This window comes from Peromyscus eremicus, chromosome 23 (assembly GCF_949786415.1).
Source record: "Peromyscus eremicus chromosome 23, PerEre_H2_v1, whole genome shotgun sequence".
Taxonomy (NCBI): Eukaryota; Metazoa; Chordata; class Mammalia; order Rodentia; family Cricetidae; genus Peromyscus; species Peromyscus eremicus.
Genome location: NC_081438.1, coordinates 13,113,616 through 13,127,978, shown reverse-complemented (window position 1 = coordinate 13,127,978; position 14,363 = coordinate 13,113,616). Strand labels below are relative to the sequence as shown.

Below are 14,363 nucleotides of genomic sequence, written 5' to 3'. Positions count from 1 at the left end.
TTTGACATCATACGGGAATCTAGTGCGGAATTCTTTTACAATTCCGAGTAAGCCCAGGACATACTGTCACTTTGGGGTTAATACGGCACCAATATCTCCCTTAACTTTTGCTCACCTCTCATTTATTTTTTATTTTATGTGTATGGGTGTCTTGCCTACGTGTATTTCTGTGCACAACTCATGTGCCACCACTGGATCCCCTAGGACTGGAGTTACAGACATTGTGAGCTGCCATGTGGGTGCTGGGAACCAAACCAAGTCTTCTGCAAGAGCAGCCAGTGCTCTTTTTTTTTTTCCGAGACAGGGTTTCTCTGTGTAGCTTTGGTGCCTTTCCTGGATCTCGCTCTGTAGACCAGGCTGGCCTCGAATTCACAAAGATCTGCCTGGCTCTGCCTCCCGAGTGCTGGGATTAAAGGCATGTGCCACCACCGCCCAGCCAGTCAGTGCTCTTAACAACCCAGCCACCTTCTCCTGCCCTGATACCTGCGTTTTTGAAACAGGCTCTCACTCTGTGGCCCAAGTTGATCTCAAACTCATGGTGATTCTTCTGCCTCAACTTTCCGACAGTTAGGATTACAGGTTGCATTATTACTCCCAGGGTCCCTTAGTTGAGGACCTACTGTGTGCAGGTACCTGGTGTGGTGAGAAACAGAAAAGACGTGGTACCTGTCATCTCTACTGAGAACGGCGGTAGAATGGTACTGAGCAGGGGTACTCTCAGTGGGAAAAGGTGGTCTTGAAGACCTATAAAGATATTGCAAATGCAGATTGGTAACCCCAGGATTCTGCCAGGAGCAAAATCCTTTCATACCACGGCCCCCATCTCTTTTCTTTTCTTTTCTTTTCTTTTCTTTCTTTCTTTCCCTTCCTTCCTTCCTTTTTTTTTTTTAAGACAGGGTTTCGCCGGGCGGTGGTGGCGCACGCCTTTAATCCCAGCACTCGGGAGGCAGAGCCAGGCGGATCTCTGTGAGTTCGAGGCCAGCCTGGGCTACCAAGTGAGTTCCAGGAAAGGCGCAAAGCTACACAGAGAAACCCTGTCTCGAAAAACCAAAAAAAAAAAAAAAAAAAAAAAAAAAAAAGACAGGGTTTCTCTGTGTCATCCTGGCTGTCCTGGAACTCACTCTGTAGACCAGGCTGGCCTTGAACCCACAGAGATCCGCCTGTCTCTGCCTCCCGAGGGCTGGGATTAAAGACGTGCACCACCACCACCACCCCTCTCTCAAGGCCCCACTCCCCATCTGAGGTCTACCAGGGATCTAGATTTCTACACAGTGAAGCAACTAAAGGGCCCGTGGAGAGCCAACTGTGTAGGGCCTCAGCAGTTAAGAACACAGGCTGCCCTTGCAGAGGACCCAGGTTTGATCCCCAAAATTCAAATGGTGGCTCATAGCTGTCTGAACTTCAGTCCCAGGGGATCTGATTGATGCTTTCTTCTGGTAAAGGCAGGGGACCAGTGGGTAGAGTACTTGCTTACATACATGAAGCCTTGGGTTTGATCCTCCAACTGCATAAACCCAGCACGATGGCTCACACCTGCAGTCCCCAGCATTTGGCAGGTAGAAGGACCACCAGTTCAAGGTCATCCTGCATATTGGGTTTGAGGCCAGCCTGGGTTACAGGAAAGCCTATCAGAAACAGAGAGGTAGAGAGAATGAATGAATGAATGAATGAACTTGAGTGTGGTGGTGCATGTCTGTTATCATAGTACTCAGGAGACAGGAAAAATAATGCAAATTTGCAGTCAGCCTGGTCTGCATAGGGACTTCCAGGTCAGCCTGGTCTACATATGGAGTTCCAGGTCAGCCGGGGCTACATAGCAAGACTCCATTAAAAAAAAAAAAAATTAGCTGGCTGTGGTGGCGCACGCCTTTAATCTCAGCACTAGGGAGGCTGAGGCAGGTGGGTCTCTGTGAGTTCGAGGCCAGCCTGGTCTACAGAGTGAGTTCAAGGACAGCCAGGGCTGCCACACAGAGAAACCCTGTCTTGAAAACCCAAATAAACAAATGGTTTCAAAACAGGGTAGCAACAAAGGGTGAGCAAAGAGTGGTCCCTTCTGTGGGGACAGCTGCACAGGGGGCAGGCACTGTGTGCAACCTGAAGCACATGCTTTTGAGGCTGGCCCTGTGGGTGGGTGCTGAGATACCGTGATCTGGAACTGGCTCGACCCTGAGGTGATTTTGATCTGGCAGTACCTGTGTGTGCTGCTGGTGCAAGATTTAATGGGAGTGGATTTGTGCAGCCTCAGAACCTGGAGTTGAGGGGGAACAGGGTTCCCCAGGATTTGGACAAGGCCATTTTTTTTTGTTTTTTTTATCACCCCTGAGCAAACTCCATGGAGATAGATGGGAAGACATGAATGTCCTCTCTGGAGATTCTGGGGAGATTTTGGGGGATGTGAGGAACACAAATGGGGGTTCCCGGACACCGGGAAGAGGCCCTGGGCCACCCACTGTTTCTTTATAGATTCTAGCAGATAGAGCCATAGAAGAAGCTAGCCAGGGGGTTGAGCAGAGTCGTCAAGCCGAGGTCAGAGGTCAGATGTGGAAGGATGTTGGAGACTTTCCCACTCTGTTTTTTGAGAGAAGATCTCACTGTATAGTCAAACCTTCAGTCAGGGGCAGTTGGTCACCTTGGGCTCAGTCTCTTTAATTTGTAGGTTTGTCCCAGCTGAAAGGCAACCCCGAGCTCCACCATCTGTCCCACCGACCAGGTAAGTAGGGCCAAAGCGGGTAGCAGTGCAGGTGCCGGACCAGGGATGTTCCTGCAGGGTGTGCAGAAGGTACCCGTCTGCCTGATACCCTCTGACTCTCCTGGAGTGGTCCCAGCACTTGCCACCATCTGATGCTTCCTACTGGGCTCCTCTTCCACCAAAACCCCTTCTGATTGGTCCGTCTAGTCATGAAGTGTGTGAGCATCATTCTTTCCAGGGGCAGCTTCTCCCTGACATCATCACAAACCCTGGGTTCCTATTGGTCTCCCTGGGTTCCCAAGGGATTGTGCCATCACATCCCCACAGAAGGGCCCCAGGAGAATGCAAGGTGGGGGGGCTGCCCTGGGTCAGTACAGCACAGCAGGATCCCCACTGAGGGCTGCTCACCTGCCCTGGGGACTCAGACCACACATGACCTGCCCTACTGGACCGCAGGCAGGCACCTCCCCAGGAAGCCCCAGGATCCCAGAGATACACGGGATACGCTGAGCCCCTGATGTTCCTACCTCTCACCAGCACCCTCCGTCACCACAGAAGCAGCCGACATGCCGGTCACCAAGTGTCCAAGAAAATCAGAGCCCCTGTGGAAAGGGTGGGACTGGAAAGCCCAGAAGAACGGGCTGAGGCACCAAGTATATGCTGTGAATGGCGACCACTATGTGGGCGAATGGAAGGACAACTTAAAACATGGTGAGTCGGGAATCTCAAGGGGTCAGAGGTCAGTGTGGGGTCAGAGTGGGTGAGCAATGCAAAACAAAACAACCAGGTGGTGGTGGCCCATGCCTTTAATCCCAGCACTTGGGAGGCAGAATCGGGTGGATCTTTGTGAGTTCAAGGCCAGCCTGGTCTACAGAGTGAGTTCCAGGAGGCCAGCCTGGTTAACAAAGTTCCAGGAGGCCAGCATGGTCTACAAAGTGAGTTCCAGGAGGCCAGCCTGGTCTACAGAGTGAGTTCCAGGAGGCCAGCCTGGTCTACAGAGTGAGTTCCAGGAGGCCAGCCTGGTCTACAGAGTGAGTTCCAGGAGGCCAGCCTGGTCTACAGAGTGAGTTCCAGGACAGCCAGGGCTACACAAAGAAACCCTGTCTCAAACAAACAAACAACAAAACCCAAACGGAAAGCAGTGTACCGAGTTCATTAGGGACATGTGGTGCCGTTTCCACGCCTCCTTAGGGTGTGAATGTTGACCAGGACCAGCAAGGGGCCTTCCCATCTCAGCCACAACTACAGCCGAGCAAGGGTCTAGGGACAATGATATAAGGGTCTTCAGAAACCAGCCCAACTTGGGGCTGTGGGGAACGGAGCTGGGTCCCTCCCTGCCTTCTGATCGGCTGGCTGAGCCTGGGGCTGGTTGACCCGAGCAAAGGTCAACACGATAAGAGCTCGGCTTGCAGTAGGGGTTCTGGGCTTCAGCCTCAGCCTCGATGCTCTACCGAAGGTGCAGCACAGGGTCTGGGCCTCAGGACACTGGTGGGACCAGTGTGACCTCACGAAGTAACTGGGCCTCCGTGATGACTCCTGTGTGCCTGGGCTCAGGCCTGACCAGCAGGGGGCGAAGGGGTTTTGGTAATACACTGCAAATCCTGATGGGGAAGTGGGGGAGGGGAGAGGGGGAAGGGGGAGCTTTATTAAAAGACTTGACATTGTCTGTCACTCCAGGCTTGCGTTCCAGACTTCACTGCCCTCTTCTCTTACCCTCCTGGGTTGTCTACACTAGAATCCATGAGCCTGCGCTGTTAGAATCCCCGCTCTACCAGCCACAGGCTTGAGGTAGTCATTACCATACTCTGAGCTTCAAGTGTTCGAAGTCAGTATAGCTAGAGCAGAGAGGGTGATGGGAGAAAGTGGGCCGGGACTGGGTGTGGTTTTACTCTTCCAGTTATGGGCTCAGGAGGCTGAGGTAGGAAGATCGAGGCTGGGCTATGACCCTCTCTCAAACAAAACAAAGTGGTGGGGATGGGGGGCGGGGGCAGGTGTGATGGTGCATTCCTGTAGTCCCAAGTGCTTGGAAGACAATGCAGGAAGATCACGAGTTCAAGTCCAGCTTCAGCTATATAGTGAGTTCAAGGCCAGCCTGAGCCATACCAGAGACCTTATCTCAAAACAAAATGTAGTTAAAAAAAAAAGAAAGGAAGGAAGAAACAGAGCTAGCTGTGGCGGCTCATACTTTTACTCTCAACACTCAGGCAGAGGCAGAGGCAGGTTGATCTCTGTGAATTCAAGGCCAGGCTGGTCTATATCGAAAGTTCCAGGCCAGCTGGGGCTGCTTACTGAAGCCCGGTCTCAAAAATGGAATAAACAAACCAAAGAGGGATGGAAAGGGAGGAAGGGAGGAAAGGAGAGAGACAGACAGACAGACAGACACTCAGGTGCCTGTACAGCTAACTACCCAGCAAGTATATTATGCCTCATGGACCACTGTGAGCCTTGTCTTTTTTTTTTTTTTTTTTTTTTGGTTTTTCGAGACAGGGTTTCTCTGTGTAGCTTTGCGCCTTTCCTGGAACTCACTCTGTAGCCCAGGCTGGCCTCGAACTCAGAGATCCACCTGCCTCTGCCTCCCGAGTGCTGGGATTAAAGGCATGCGCCACCACCGCCCGGCTTGAGCCTTGTCTTTTTTTTTTTTTTTTTTTTTTAAGATTTATTTAATTTAATGTGATGAGTGTTTTGCCTTGATGTGTGTGTGTGTGTGTGTGTGTGTGTGTGTGTGTGTGTATATATATATATATATATATATATATATATATATATATATATATATATGCCATGTGAGTGCCTGGTGCCCATGGAGATCAGAAGAGGGCATTAGATCCCACTGGAACTGGAGTGACAGGTGGTTGTGAGTGCCTGCCAAGTGCATGCTGGGAACAGAACCTAGGTCCTCTGCAAAGGCAGCAAGTGCCCTTAACCACTGAGCCATCCCTCTAGCCCCCAGCTTTGGCTTTCCTGATTCCAGGACAAACGTGGTTGAAAAGAAGGAACAGGCTAGTCAACGCTGTGTGTGCCAAACACGTGCTGGATGAAGGGTGAGTCCGCCCTTGTCAGGAATAACCTAGATCAAACTTTTATCTCGCAATGTGAATATTTTATTTCACAATATTTCAAATATTGTCAGGCAAGGGCTCTACCACTGAGATAGGACCGAAAGCCCTACCTGCTCTAGATCTAAAAACTCAAGGGTTGGGCCCCGGAGATAGCTCAGTAGTTAAGAGCAAATACTGTTCACCGGTCGTGGTGGTGCATAGCTTTAAGCCGAGCACGCAGGAAGCAGAGGCAGGGAGATCTGCGAGTTGTAGGACAGCCTGGTCTACCTAGCAAGTTTTAGGCTAGCCGGGGATACACAGTGTGACCATGTCTCAAAAATAACAACAAAACAAACAAAAAAAAGGAAAATATGAGAACCTGAGTTCAGTTCCCAGCACCCACATCCAGTGGCTCACAGTCACCTGTAACTTCACCTCCCCGGGGGTGATATCGCCCTCTAATGGCCCCTGTAGGTACTACAGTCACATGGCATATGCACACAGTCACATAAATAAAAACAAATCTTTAAAAATAATAACTTAAAATCCTTTAATCTCAGCACTTGGGAGGCAGAGGCAGGCGGATCTCTGTGAGTTCAAGGCCAGCTTGGTCTACAAAGTGAGTTCCAGGAAAGGTGCAAAACTACACAGAGAAACCCTGTCTTGAAAAAAACCAAAAAAAACCCCTTAAAATCCAAGGGCTAAGAAAGTAGCTCAGTGGTTGTCTTAGGGTTCTATTGTTGTGATAAAACACCTCGGACAAAAGCAACATAATGTTTATTTCCACTTCCACTTCCACATTACAGTCCACAACAAAAAAAAAAAAGTCAGGACAGGAATTCAAGGCAGGAATCTAGAGGCAGGAGCTGATGCAGAGGCCACGGAGGAGTGCTGCTGACTGGCTTGCTCTTGGTGGCTCACTAACCCAGCCTTCTTTCTCTTTTTAGATTTATTTTATGTGTGTAAGTGTTTTGTCTGTCTGTATATATGTATGCATGCATGTATGTGCACCATGTTCATGTCTATGGAGAACTGTAAGCCAAGGGTGCTGGGAACTGAACCCTGATGCTCTGTAAGAACAGCCAGAGTTCCCAACCATGGAGCCATCTCTCCAGCCATCCCCACCCAAGCCTGACTTTTTTTTTTTTTCCGGCACCCAGGATCACTAACCCAGGGGTGACATCATCCACAGCGAGCTGGGCCTTCCCACACCAATCATCAATCAAGAAAATGCTGCAGGCTTGTTGACAGGTCCAATCTGATGGAGACATTTTTTCCCTCTTCAGAAGTGACTCTAGTGTGTGTCAAATAGCTAACTGGCTAACGGTGATAGACAGTTTGCCTGGCACAGGTGAAGCCCTGCACTGGATCCCATAAAAATCCAAGAAAAACCCAGCACTCGGGAGGCAGAGGCAGGCGGATCTCTGAGTTCAAGGCCAGCCTGAGCTACAGAGGGAGTTCCAGGACAGCCAGGGCTACACAGAGAAACCCTGTCTCCACCCTGTCCCCCTCCCAAAAAAAATCCAAGGAAAAGACTCAGATTGGCTGAGGCCTAGGTCAGGTCATGTGCTCTCTTATTCAGTCTGGAGGCTGTGGCCAGAAGATGGTGGAGAAAACGCCAGGGACAGTGGGTGATACTTGACTCCAGGTGTCACCATATAGGACCAACAACTTCCTCTAAGCGTTTTCTTCATAGTCAAAAACCATTTCCAGAGGGGTGTATGTCAAGGACATTTTTCTTCATGTCCTCACCCCTACTGGGAGGCATCTCACTTTCACTGTTCTGGTGGTTGGTCACCCTTCAGAAACCCTGACTAAGCATCCAGACCACCTTTCCCAGCCCCACTCTGGGGCCCGCCGGCAGCTTTTGATGTACGTTTGTTTAGGGAATGAGAAGTGGACAGAAAATTCCAGCCTGCTAAGGGGCGAGCCGGGGAGTTGAGGAATGCTGCGTGCAGACTTGACATGGATGCTTGCTTACAAAGCTTTCCTTCGTGGAGACTCATCCATTCATTCATTCACTCATTCATTCCTTAGATTTATTCATTGGAATCAGACTGATTATGGCCAGGGATAGTAGCATTAGCTGTAATCCAAACCCTTGAGAAGCATAGACAGGAGGATCATGAGTTCAAGACAGCCTGGGAAACAGGATAAGATCCTGTCTCAGAAATCCATAATATCAGCCGGGCGGTGGCGGCGCTCACCTTTAATCCCAGCACTCGGGAGGCAGAGCCAGGCAGATCTCTATGAGTTCGAGGCCAGCCTGGTCTACAGAGCGAGATCCAGGACAGGCACTAAAACTACACAGAGAAACCCTGTCTCAAAAAAAAACCAAAAGAAAAAAAATTCATACTATGGGGTTAAAGATGTAGCCGCCAGTTGGTAAATCACTTCTCTGACATGCACAAGGCCCTGGGTTCGAGTGCCAGCACAGCATAAATCCAGGCATGTATGATGTGTATAGATAAGGACAAGCATTGCCACAGCATGTGTGTAGATGGCACATGAGAAACTTTTGGAAGTCAGTCCTTTCCTTCCACTGTGGGTGCTGGAGATCAAACTCACGTCATCCATCCTGCTTGGCTGGACCATCTCTCCAGCCTGATTTAGTTACTAACTTAATCACAATGCTGTTACATTGGTCCTCCAAAACGCAGACACCTTATGTTGAAAGTGTATAGCCTTTGACCCACATCCCCCTTCTTCTCTCCTCCCAGCTCCTGGTACCCATCATTCTATTCTCTATTTCTATGAGTTTGACTTCTTGAGAGTCCACATAAAAGTGACATCCCTTGGTATTTGTCTTTCTGAGTCTGGTTTATTTCGCTGTCCTCCCCTGACCCCCCGAACCCCAAGACAGGGTTTTTCTGTGTAGCCCTGGCTGTCCTGGAATTCACTCTGCAGACTAGGCTGGCTTTCAGCTCAGAGATCCACCTGCTTCTTTCCCCTGAGGGCTGGGATTAAAGGCGTGCGCCACAACCACCTGGCTATTTCACTCATTTTAACGTCGTTCATGTTCACCCACGTTGTAGACAACAGGATTTCTTTTTTCTTTATTTGTTTCACTGCTGGGAATCGAACTTATGATCTCACACCATTTCCCGGTCTCTTTTTTCTTTATTTTGAAGCAGTCTCTAGAAGTTGCCCTGGCTGGCCTGGAGCTCATCATCCTCCTGCCTCAGCCTCATCTCTACTCGAGGTTTGCCATCACAGTCTGGCTGTTAGGCCGTGAGCAGGAGAATCACAGTTTTTAGCTATGGAACTTTCCTTTCGTCCTCACGCTTACAGTCAAACGATGAGGTACAGACCCTATTCCAGCTCTGAAGAAACTGTTCAGGGCAGAAGTCCCCTGAGGTCTGTACCAGCGTATGGCCTTCAGCCTCCGGGTGGCCACGGTCTACAGTGTTGGCCTATCCGTGTGTCACCAGGGAAAGGAACACAGGTCTGGAAGAAGAGTGGCGCTATCTATGAAGGGGACTGGAAGTTTGGGAAGCGAGATGGCTATGGCACCCTCAGCAGTCCTGACCCAGAGACGGGGAAGTACAGGAGGGTGTACTCGGGCTGGTGGAAAGGCGATAAGAAGTCGGTGAGTAGTTCCCAGCATGCCGTGTGTGTGTGTGTGTGTGTGTGTGTGTGTGTGTGTGTGTGTGTGTGTGTGTAGGGAGAAGGTGGGAGGTGGACCTAGAGCCAGGAGGACCAGTGGTTTGGTGGGTGCGAGAAGGAAGGGGTGGGGAAATTGTATTGCTTCTCAAAACAAAACCAAGAAAACAGGAAGCAAGAGATGTGGGGGCCCCAGGGAGGAACCCTTTAAAAACTCTATGGCTACTAGGAGGCAGCAGGCAAAGGCGCCTCCACCCTCTTCCCCCTCATTTCCGGGCTTTCTTCTCCCTGGTACCCCATTCTGAGAATCCTACTGTTGGTCTAAGTCAGATGGAAGGTTAGGAAGCAGGGTCTAATTGGGTCAGGTGAAGGCCGGCACTCTGGGCATTCTGAACGTGGAGGCAGGAGGATAGTGAGTTGGAGGCCAGCCTGGGCTACATAGAGAGACCATGACTGGAGAGGGAGGGGGTCGAAAACGGAGCAAGAGCAGGGTTCACGCCCTTGGCCATGGGGCAAGAGAGGAGGAAGGAGGTAGAAGCTAACGAGCGGGGAAGCCTCCGTCCACAAATGTCCATACTACTGCAGATACATTCACTCTGAAAACGTGGATGGATGTTCGCCATGGAGCCTGATAATTATAACAATGTTGCTATTGGGCAGTTGCTCTACGTGGTACATGAGCTGACTCTTGTTAACAGTTTATCACCTGGTATTCCGTTTTACTAATTAACGGACAAGTTTAACCAAGTTTCAGAGCCCAGGATTTCATGTTCTTTGCTCCTAGTGGGAAGACTCAGCTTAAACGCTTTGCATTTTATGTGGTTTCCCTGGGGCTGGGAGATGGCGTCATTTAGCCTAGAAAATACAGGGCAGGTGGTCATACCCAAAGAAGCAGGGAGCTAGCCAGGTAGACGTGTCCAAGGGTAAGAAGAAATAACAAAGATGTCCAGCAGCAGGTCTTGTCTGCCCTGGGAAGGGAAGAGAATCGTGAAGTGGCATTGAGGTTTTTGAGCGACAGACTTAGGCTACTTAACCCAGGCACCTTGAGTGTGATCTCCAACAGGCCCCGATTTCCTGCGGTTGGTCTTCAAATGTCACATTTATGTTTCTAAGTAGACAGCTGAGGGGGTCACTGAATGTTGCAATCCGAGTTGGATGGGAGATCCTATGGACTATAAAATATCCTCTTGGTGGCTGTATGGAGGGTGTACGGAAGTGGGGCCAGAGATAAGGGGACTACAGAAGAGAGAAAACCGATGTAGGCTGTAGGAAGGCGGTGCACGGGATGGATCGAAACACGCAGCTAGAGTTCTAGAATTCTTTCACCTCTGCTTGAATGCCTGGCTACGTGTAGGAGGACGCTCAGGTGTGAGACTTGGGTAACCCAGCAAATGGTGGGACATCTTCCTGCTTTCAGGGCTATGGGATCCAGTTTTTCGGATCCAAGGACTATTACGAGGGTGAGTGGTGTGGCAACCAGCGCAGCGGGTGGGGACGCATGTACTACCCCGATGGCAACATCTACGAGGGCCAGTGGCAGAAGGACAAGCCTGAAGGGGAGGGCATGTTGCGGCTGAGTGAGTGCCCCGCCCCCACGAAACCACGCCCCCAACGCCTCTTGGCCCCGCCCCGTCCCGGAAAGAGCTGGCCCCAGACTCCCTGCCCCACCAGCCAGATTCCCATACATAACTCTAGTCTTGTTGGCCCTGAGAAAGTGATATTCCAACTTCCAATGAGATCCAACTAAGCTGAGGCCCTGGGTCAGTTGGGAGGGCTTCGGCGGTCAGTCTGTCTTGTCGGCCCTAGACTCCTTAGCAAAGCCTGCCTTCAGTGAGGTTCCACTGTGCATAACCTGCGTTCAGTGAGCACTTGCTGAAGCAGAGCAAACGTTCTAGGCGCTTCATTTCTCACGGCCTGGACTCTGGGCAAGCCTGCATGACTTCAGATCCTGGCGTGAGCCGGTGCTAGCTCTGGAACCCTGGGCAATTTACTGAGCTGTGATTCAGTTTCCTTATGGTTAACATTTTGTGATTAAAATTTTTATAAATGGGAGGGGCCTGTGAGATGGTTCAGTGAGTTAAGGGCACTTCCACAGGGACCTGACCCGAGTCTGATCTTGGACCCCACGAGGTGAGAGGCGAGAACCGTTCCCCAGGGCTGCCTCTCACCTCTTGCATGTGTGTTACAAATGCACTATGATGCACCAACACACTCAAGGAAATAAAAATGGAAGATGAGCATGGTTCCCTAACACCTGGGATCAGCAGCATTGCCTCGACTTGGAGGCCAGCCTCTGCTAGCCAGGTCGCAAAAGGCTGTCTAAAAAGATAAAACTCACGTGATTTTCATCCCAGGACTTGGGAGGCAGACACAGGTGGAACTCCAAATTCCTAGTCTACATATGGAGTTTCAGGCCAAGGCTTGGGGGTGTAGAGCACTTACCTAGCATGGTCAAAGCCCCCAGCGCTGCCGAACAAAACAAAACAAAATAAAAGCAACAACAAAAACCACAAATCGGAGCTTAGAGCCATAGCCTCAGAGGCAGAGGATGTGCTGAGTGTGCGCATGCGCGCCAGATTCTGTCTCCAACAACAAAAACATAAATCTCTTGAAGTGACTGAGGTTAAACGCCGTTGATGATGGTGTCAGGCTGGACACTACACCCACTGTCTAGTGCCTAATGACTCTCTGTCACACCCCAGTCAGCAGCTAGGACTGATGTGGCCCAGCCTGATAGTCCTGGCTGCTTCCCTGCACCCAGCACCCATGCTTTCCTGTCCTTTCTCTAGAGAATGGAAACCGGTACGAGGGCAGCTGGGAGAGAGGCATGAAGAACGGGCATGGGCGTTTCTTTCACCTGGACCGTGGGCAGCTGTTTGAAGGCTTCTGGGTGGACGACGTGGCCAAGTGTGGCACCATGATTGACTTTGGCCGTGATGAGGCCCCGAAGCCCACCCAGTTCCCCATCCCTAAGGTGGGTGGTCCTGAAGCCAGAGAGACAAAAAAAAAAAAAACAAAAAAAAAAAACCAGCCTCCGCAGCCCCACACGTCCAGGGACTATAGATGGGGTTTTGTTTCCAAGCAGAGCATCTCTAGCAAGGTATCCTGGGGCCTTCCATGCTCCTTCAACCAACCGACCAATCCCCTCCCCCTGCTGCCATCCAGGTGGAGGTTCAAGACCCAGATGGTGTGCTGAGGGAAGCCATAGCTGCTCTGATGAACCCAGAGGAAGAAGATACCTGATGCCGGGTGAGAAGACATCTTTTCTGCCATCTCGAGGCAGCCCTGGGTCCCTGAACAATGCTGGTATCACTTACTCCTCCTCCTCCTCTTTGAAACTCATGTTGCTAGAAGAGCACTCCAGGCCTGCCCAGATCTCCTGAGTTGCAATCTCAGCCTCCTGAGGTGGGCACTGAGCTGAAGTCAGGGGGTCTGTCCCTTTTCAAGACTCTTAAGGCTGGGGGCCCTCGGCCTGCACGGACGCAACTCTTTATGGGGCCTTGTCTGGGGTGATCGTGGGGCTTCAGGGAGAGGGTGTCGGTGACTGTGTTTCCAATACTAGTTCTAGCGCCGTCGCCTGTAGAGAGAGCGAGCACATCAAGGCTCAGGAGATGCGCCAGCCCTTGTCACCAAACTGCTCAGACCGGTGCAGCTCCTGCAGGAGGAGCAAGCGGCGACTCTGGGCACGCCCTTGGCTCCCTCAGTGGGCACCCACTCCTCCAGACACTAGGGCATTCTTTGCCAATGGAGGTGGGGTATTGCTAATCCCTGGCTGGCCTTGGGGACCCGCTTGTTTCAAGCCTTTGCCCTATGATCTTACAGCAGAGTGCACGAAAATAAAGAAGGACCTGGTGGCCTTGCTCCAAAGGAAGGACCTATGGCTTGAGCAGGGGTGGGAGGAACCTGAGGGAGGAGAAGAGAGGCAGCCTCACTAACTGTGTGGGCCCCCCCCCCCCCGACACGGACACACTGTGTGTGTGTGTGTGTGTGTGTGTGTGTGTGTGTGTGTGTGTGTGTGTGTAGGAGTTGAGGATTCGAGGCAGTGGAGCAAGGAAGTGGCTTCAGCTCTGCCACCTCTGAGCTAGCCCAGAGAGGAGAGTGAGGCTGCTCTCTGTCACACTGGTCACCAAGATTGGAGATTAAAGCAGGTCCCCACCTCCTTAGCCTAAGACAGGAATCTTGAGGATTAAAAGCCAGGAGGACGCAGGATACTTGCGTACTCCTGGCCCGTGCCCTACATACACATACTTGGAAGCAGAGGCAGGTGAATCTCTGAGTTTGAGGCTAGCCTGGGCTACACACTCAGCAGGGGCAGCATTGTGAGACAGGAGTTTGAAACCACCTAGGAGTCTTGCTCTCGCCCGGCTCCTTGGGGACATTTGGTTATGCTTGAAGACACTCCTGGTTGTCATGGTGGACAGAGAAGAATGCTACTGGAATCTGAGGGCAGGGATGTTGCTAAACATACTATGCTTTTTTTTGTTTGTTTGTTTTTTCGAGACAGGGTTTCTCTGAGTAACAGCCTGGCTGTCCTGGAACTCACTCTGTAGATCACTCGAACTCATAGAGATCTCCTTGCCTCTGCCTCCTGAGTGTTGGGATTAAAGGTGTTTGCCACCACCGCCTGGCTTTATTTTGTCTTTTTTTTTTTTGAGATAGGGTCTCACTATGTAGCTCTGGCTGTCCTGGAATTTACTTATGTAGACCAGGCTGGCCTAGAACTCACAGAGATCTGCCTGCTTCTGCCTCCTGTACCACTATGCCCCGCTCAACATGCTACATCGAACACACTACAAAGGAGTGATTCAGCTCAACGTCTGCCCGTAAAGCTCTCAGCATGGGACTTGACTAGGCCCTCTGCATGGCGAGACAATTGTGCAGCCTGATCTGCTTGGGGGGGATGGGTTGTGGGGGGAAGGGGGCACTGACAGTAGAATCAGAAACACATCAGACAGTAGAATCAGAATCCATCCCTGGTGCACGAGGGGGCTTTTTGGAGCCCACTCCCTATGATGGGACATCCCGTGCAGCCT

General features: G+C 51.0%; 1 protein-coding gene and 1 long non-coding RNA gene across 2 annotated transcripts; both read left to right on the top strand.

Annotated features, from left to right (window-relative positions):
- Positions 1-3,010: 3,010 nt before the first annotated feature.
- On the top strand, positions 3,011-12,573 carry Morn3 (MORN repeat containing 3). Its single transcript, XM_059249765.1, has 5 exons — positions 3,011-3,400; positions 9,159-9,316; positions 10,748-10,907; positions 12,120-12,304; positions 12,496-12,573. The coding sequence occupies exons 1-5, from the start codon at positions 3,256-3,258 to the stop codon at positions 12,571-12,573; spliced, it is 726 nt and encodes a 241-aa protein (XP_059105748.1). The 5' UTR covers positions 3,011-3,255.
- A 38-nt stretch (positions 12,574-12,611) lies between these two features.
- On the top strand, positions 12,612-13,950 carry LOC131898328 (uncharacterized). Its single transcript, XR_009375899.1, has 2 exons — positions 12,612-12,735; positions 13,835-13,950. It is a non-coding gene; the product is annotated as an uncharacterized LOC131898328 (long non-coding RNA).
- The last annotated feature ends 413 nt before the right edge of the window (positions 13,951-14,363 follow it).

Excerpts from the sequence above, each read along its gene's own strand:
- Morn3 (XM_059249765.1), top strand. The coding sequence starts at position 3,256 with ATGCCGGTCACCAAGTGTCCAAGAAAATCAGAGCCCCTGTGGAAAGGG. Across the intron at positions 3,401-9,158 it reads GAAGGACAACTTAAAACATG|GGAAAGGAACACAGGTCTGG; the intron begins GTGAGTCGGGAA and ends GTGTGTCACCAG. Across the intron at positions 12,305-12,495 it reads CCCAGTTCCCCATCCCTAAG|GTGGAGGTTCAAGACCCAGA; the intron begins GTGGGTGGTCCT and ends GCTGCCATCCAG.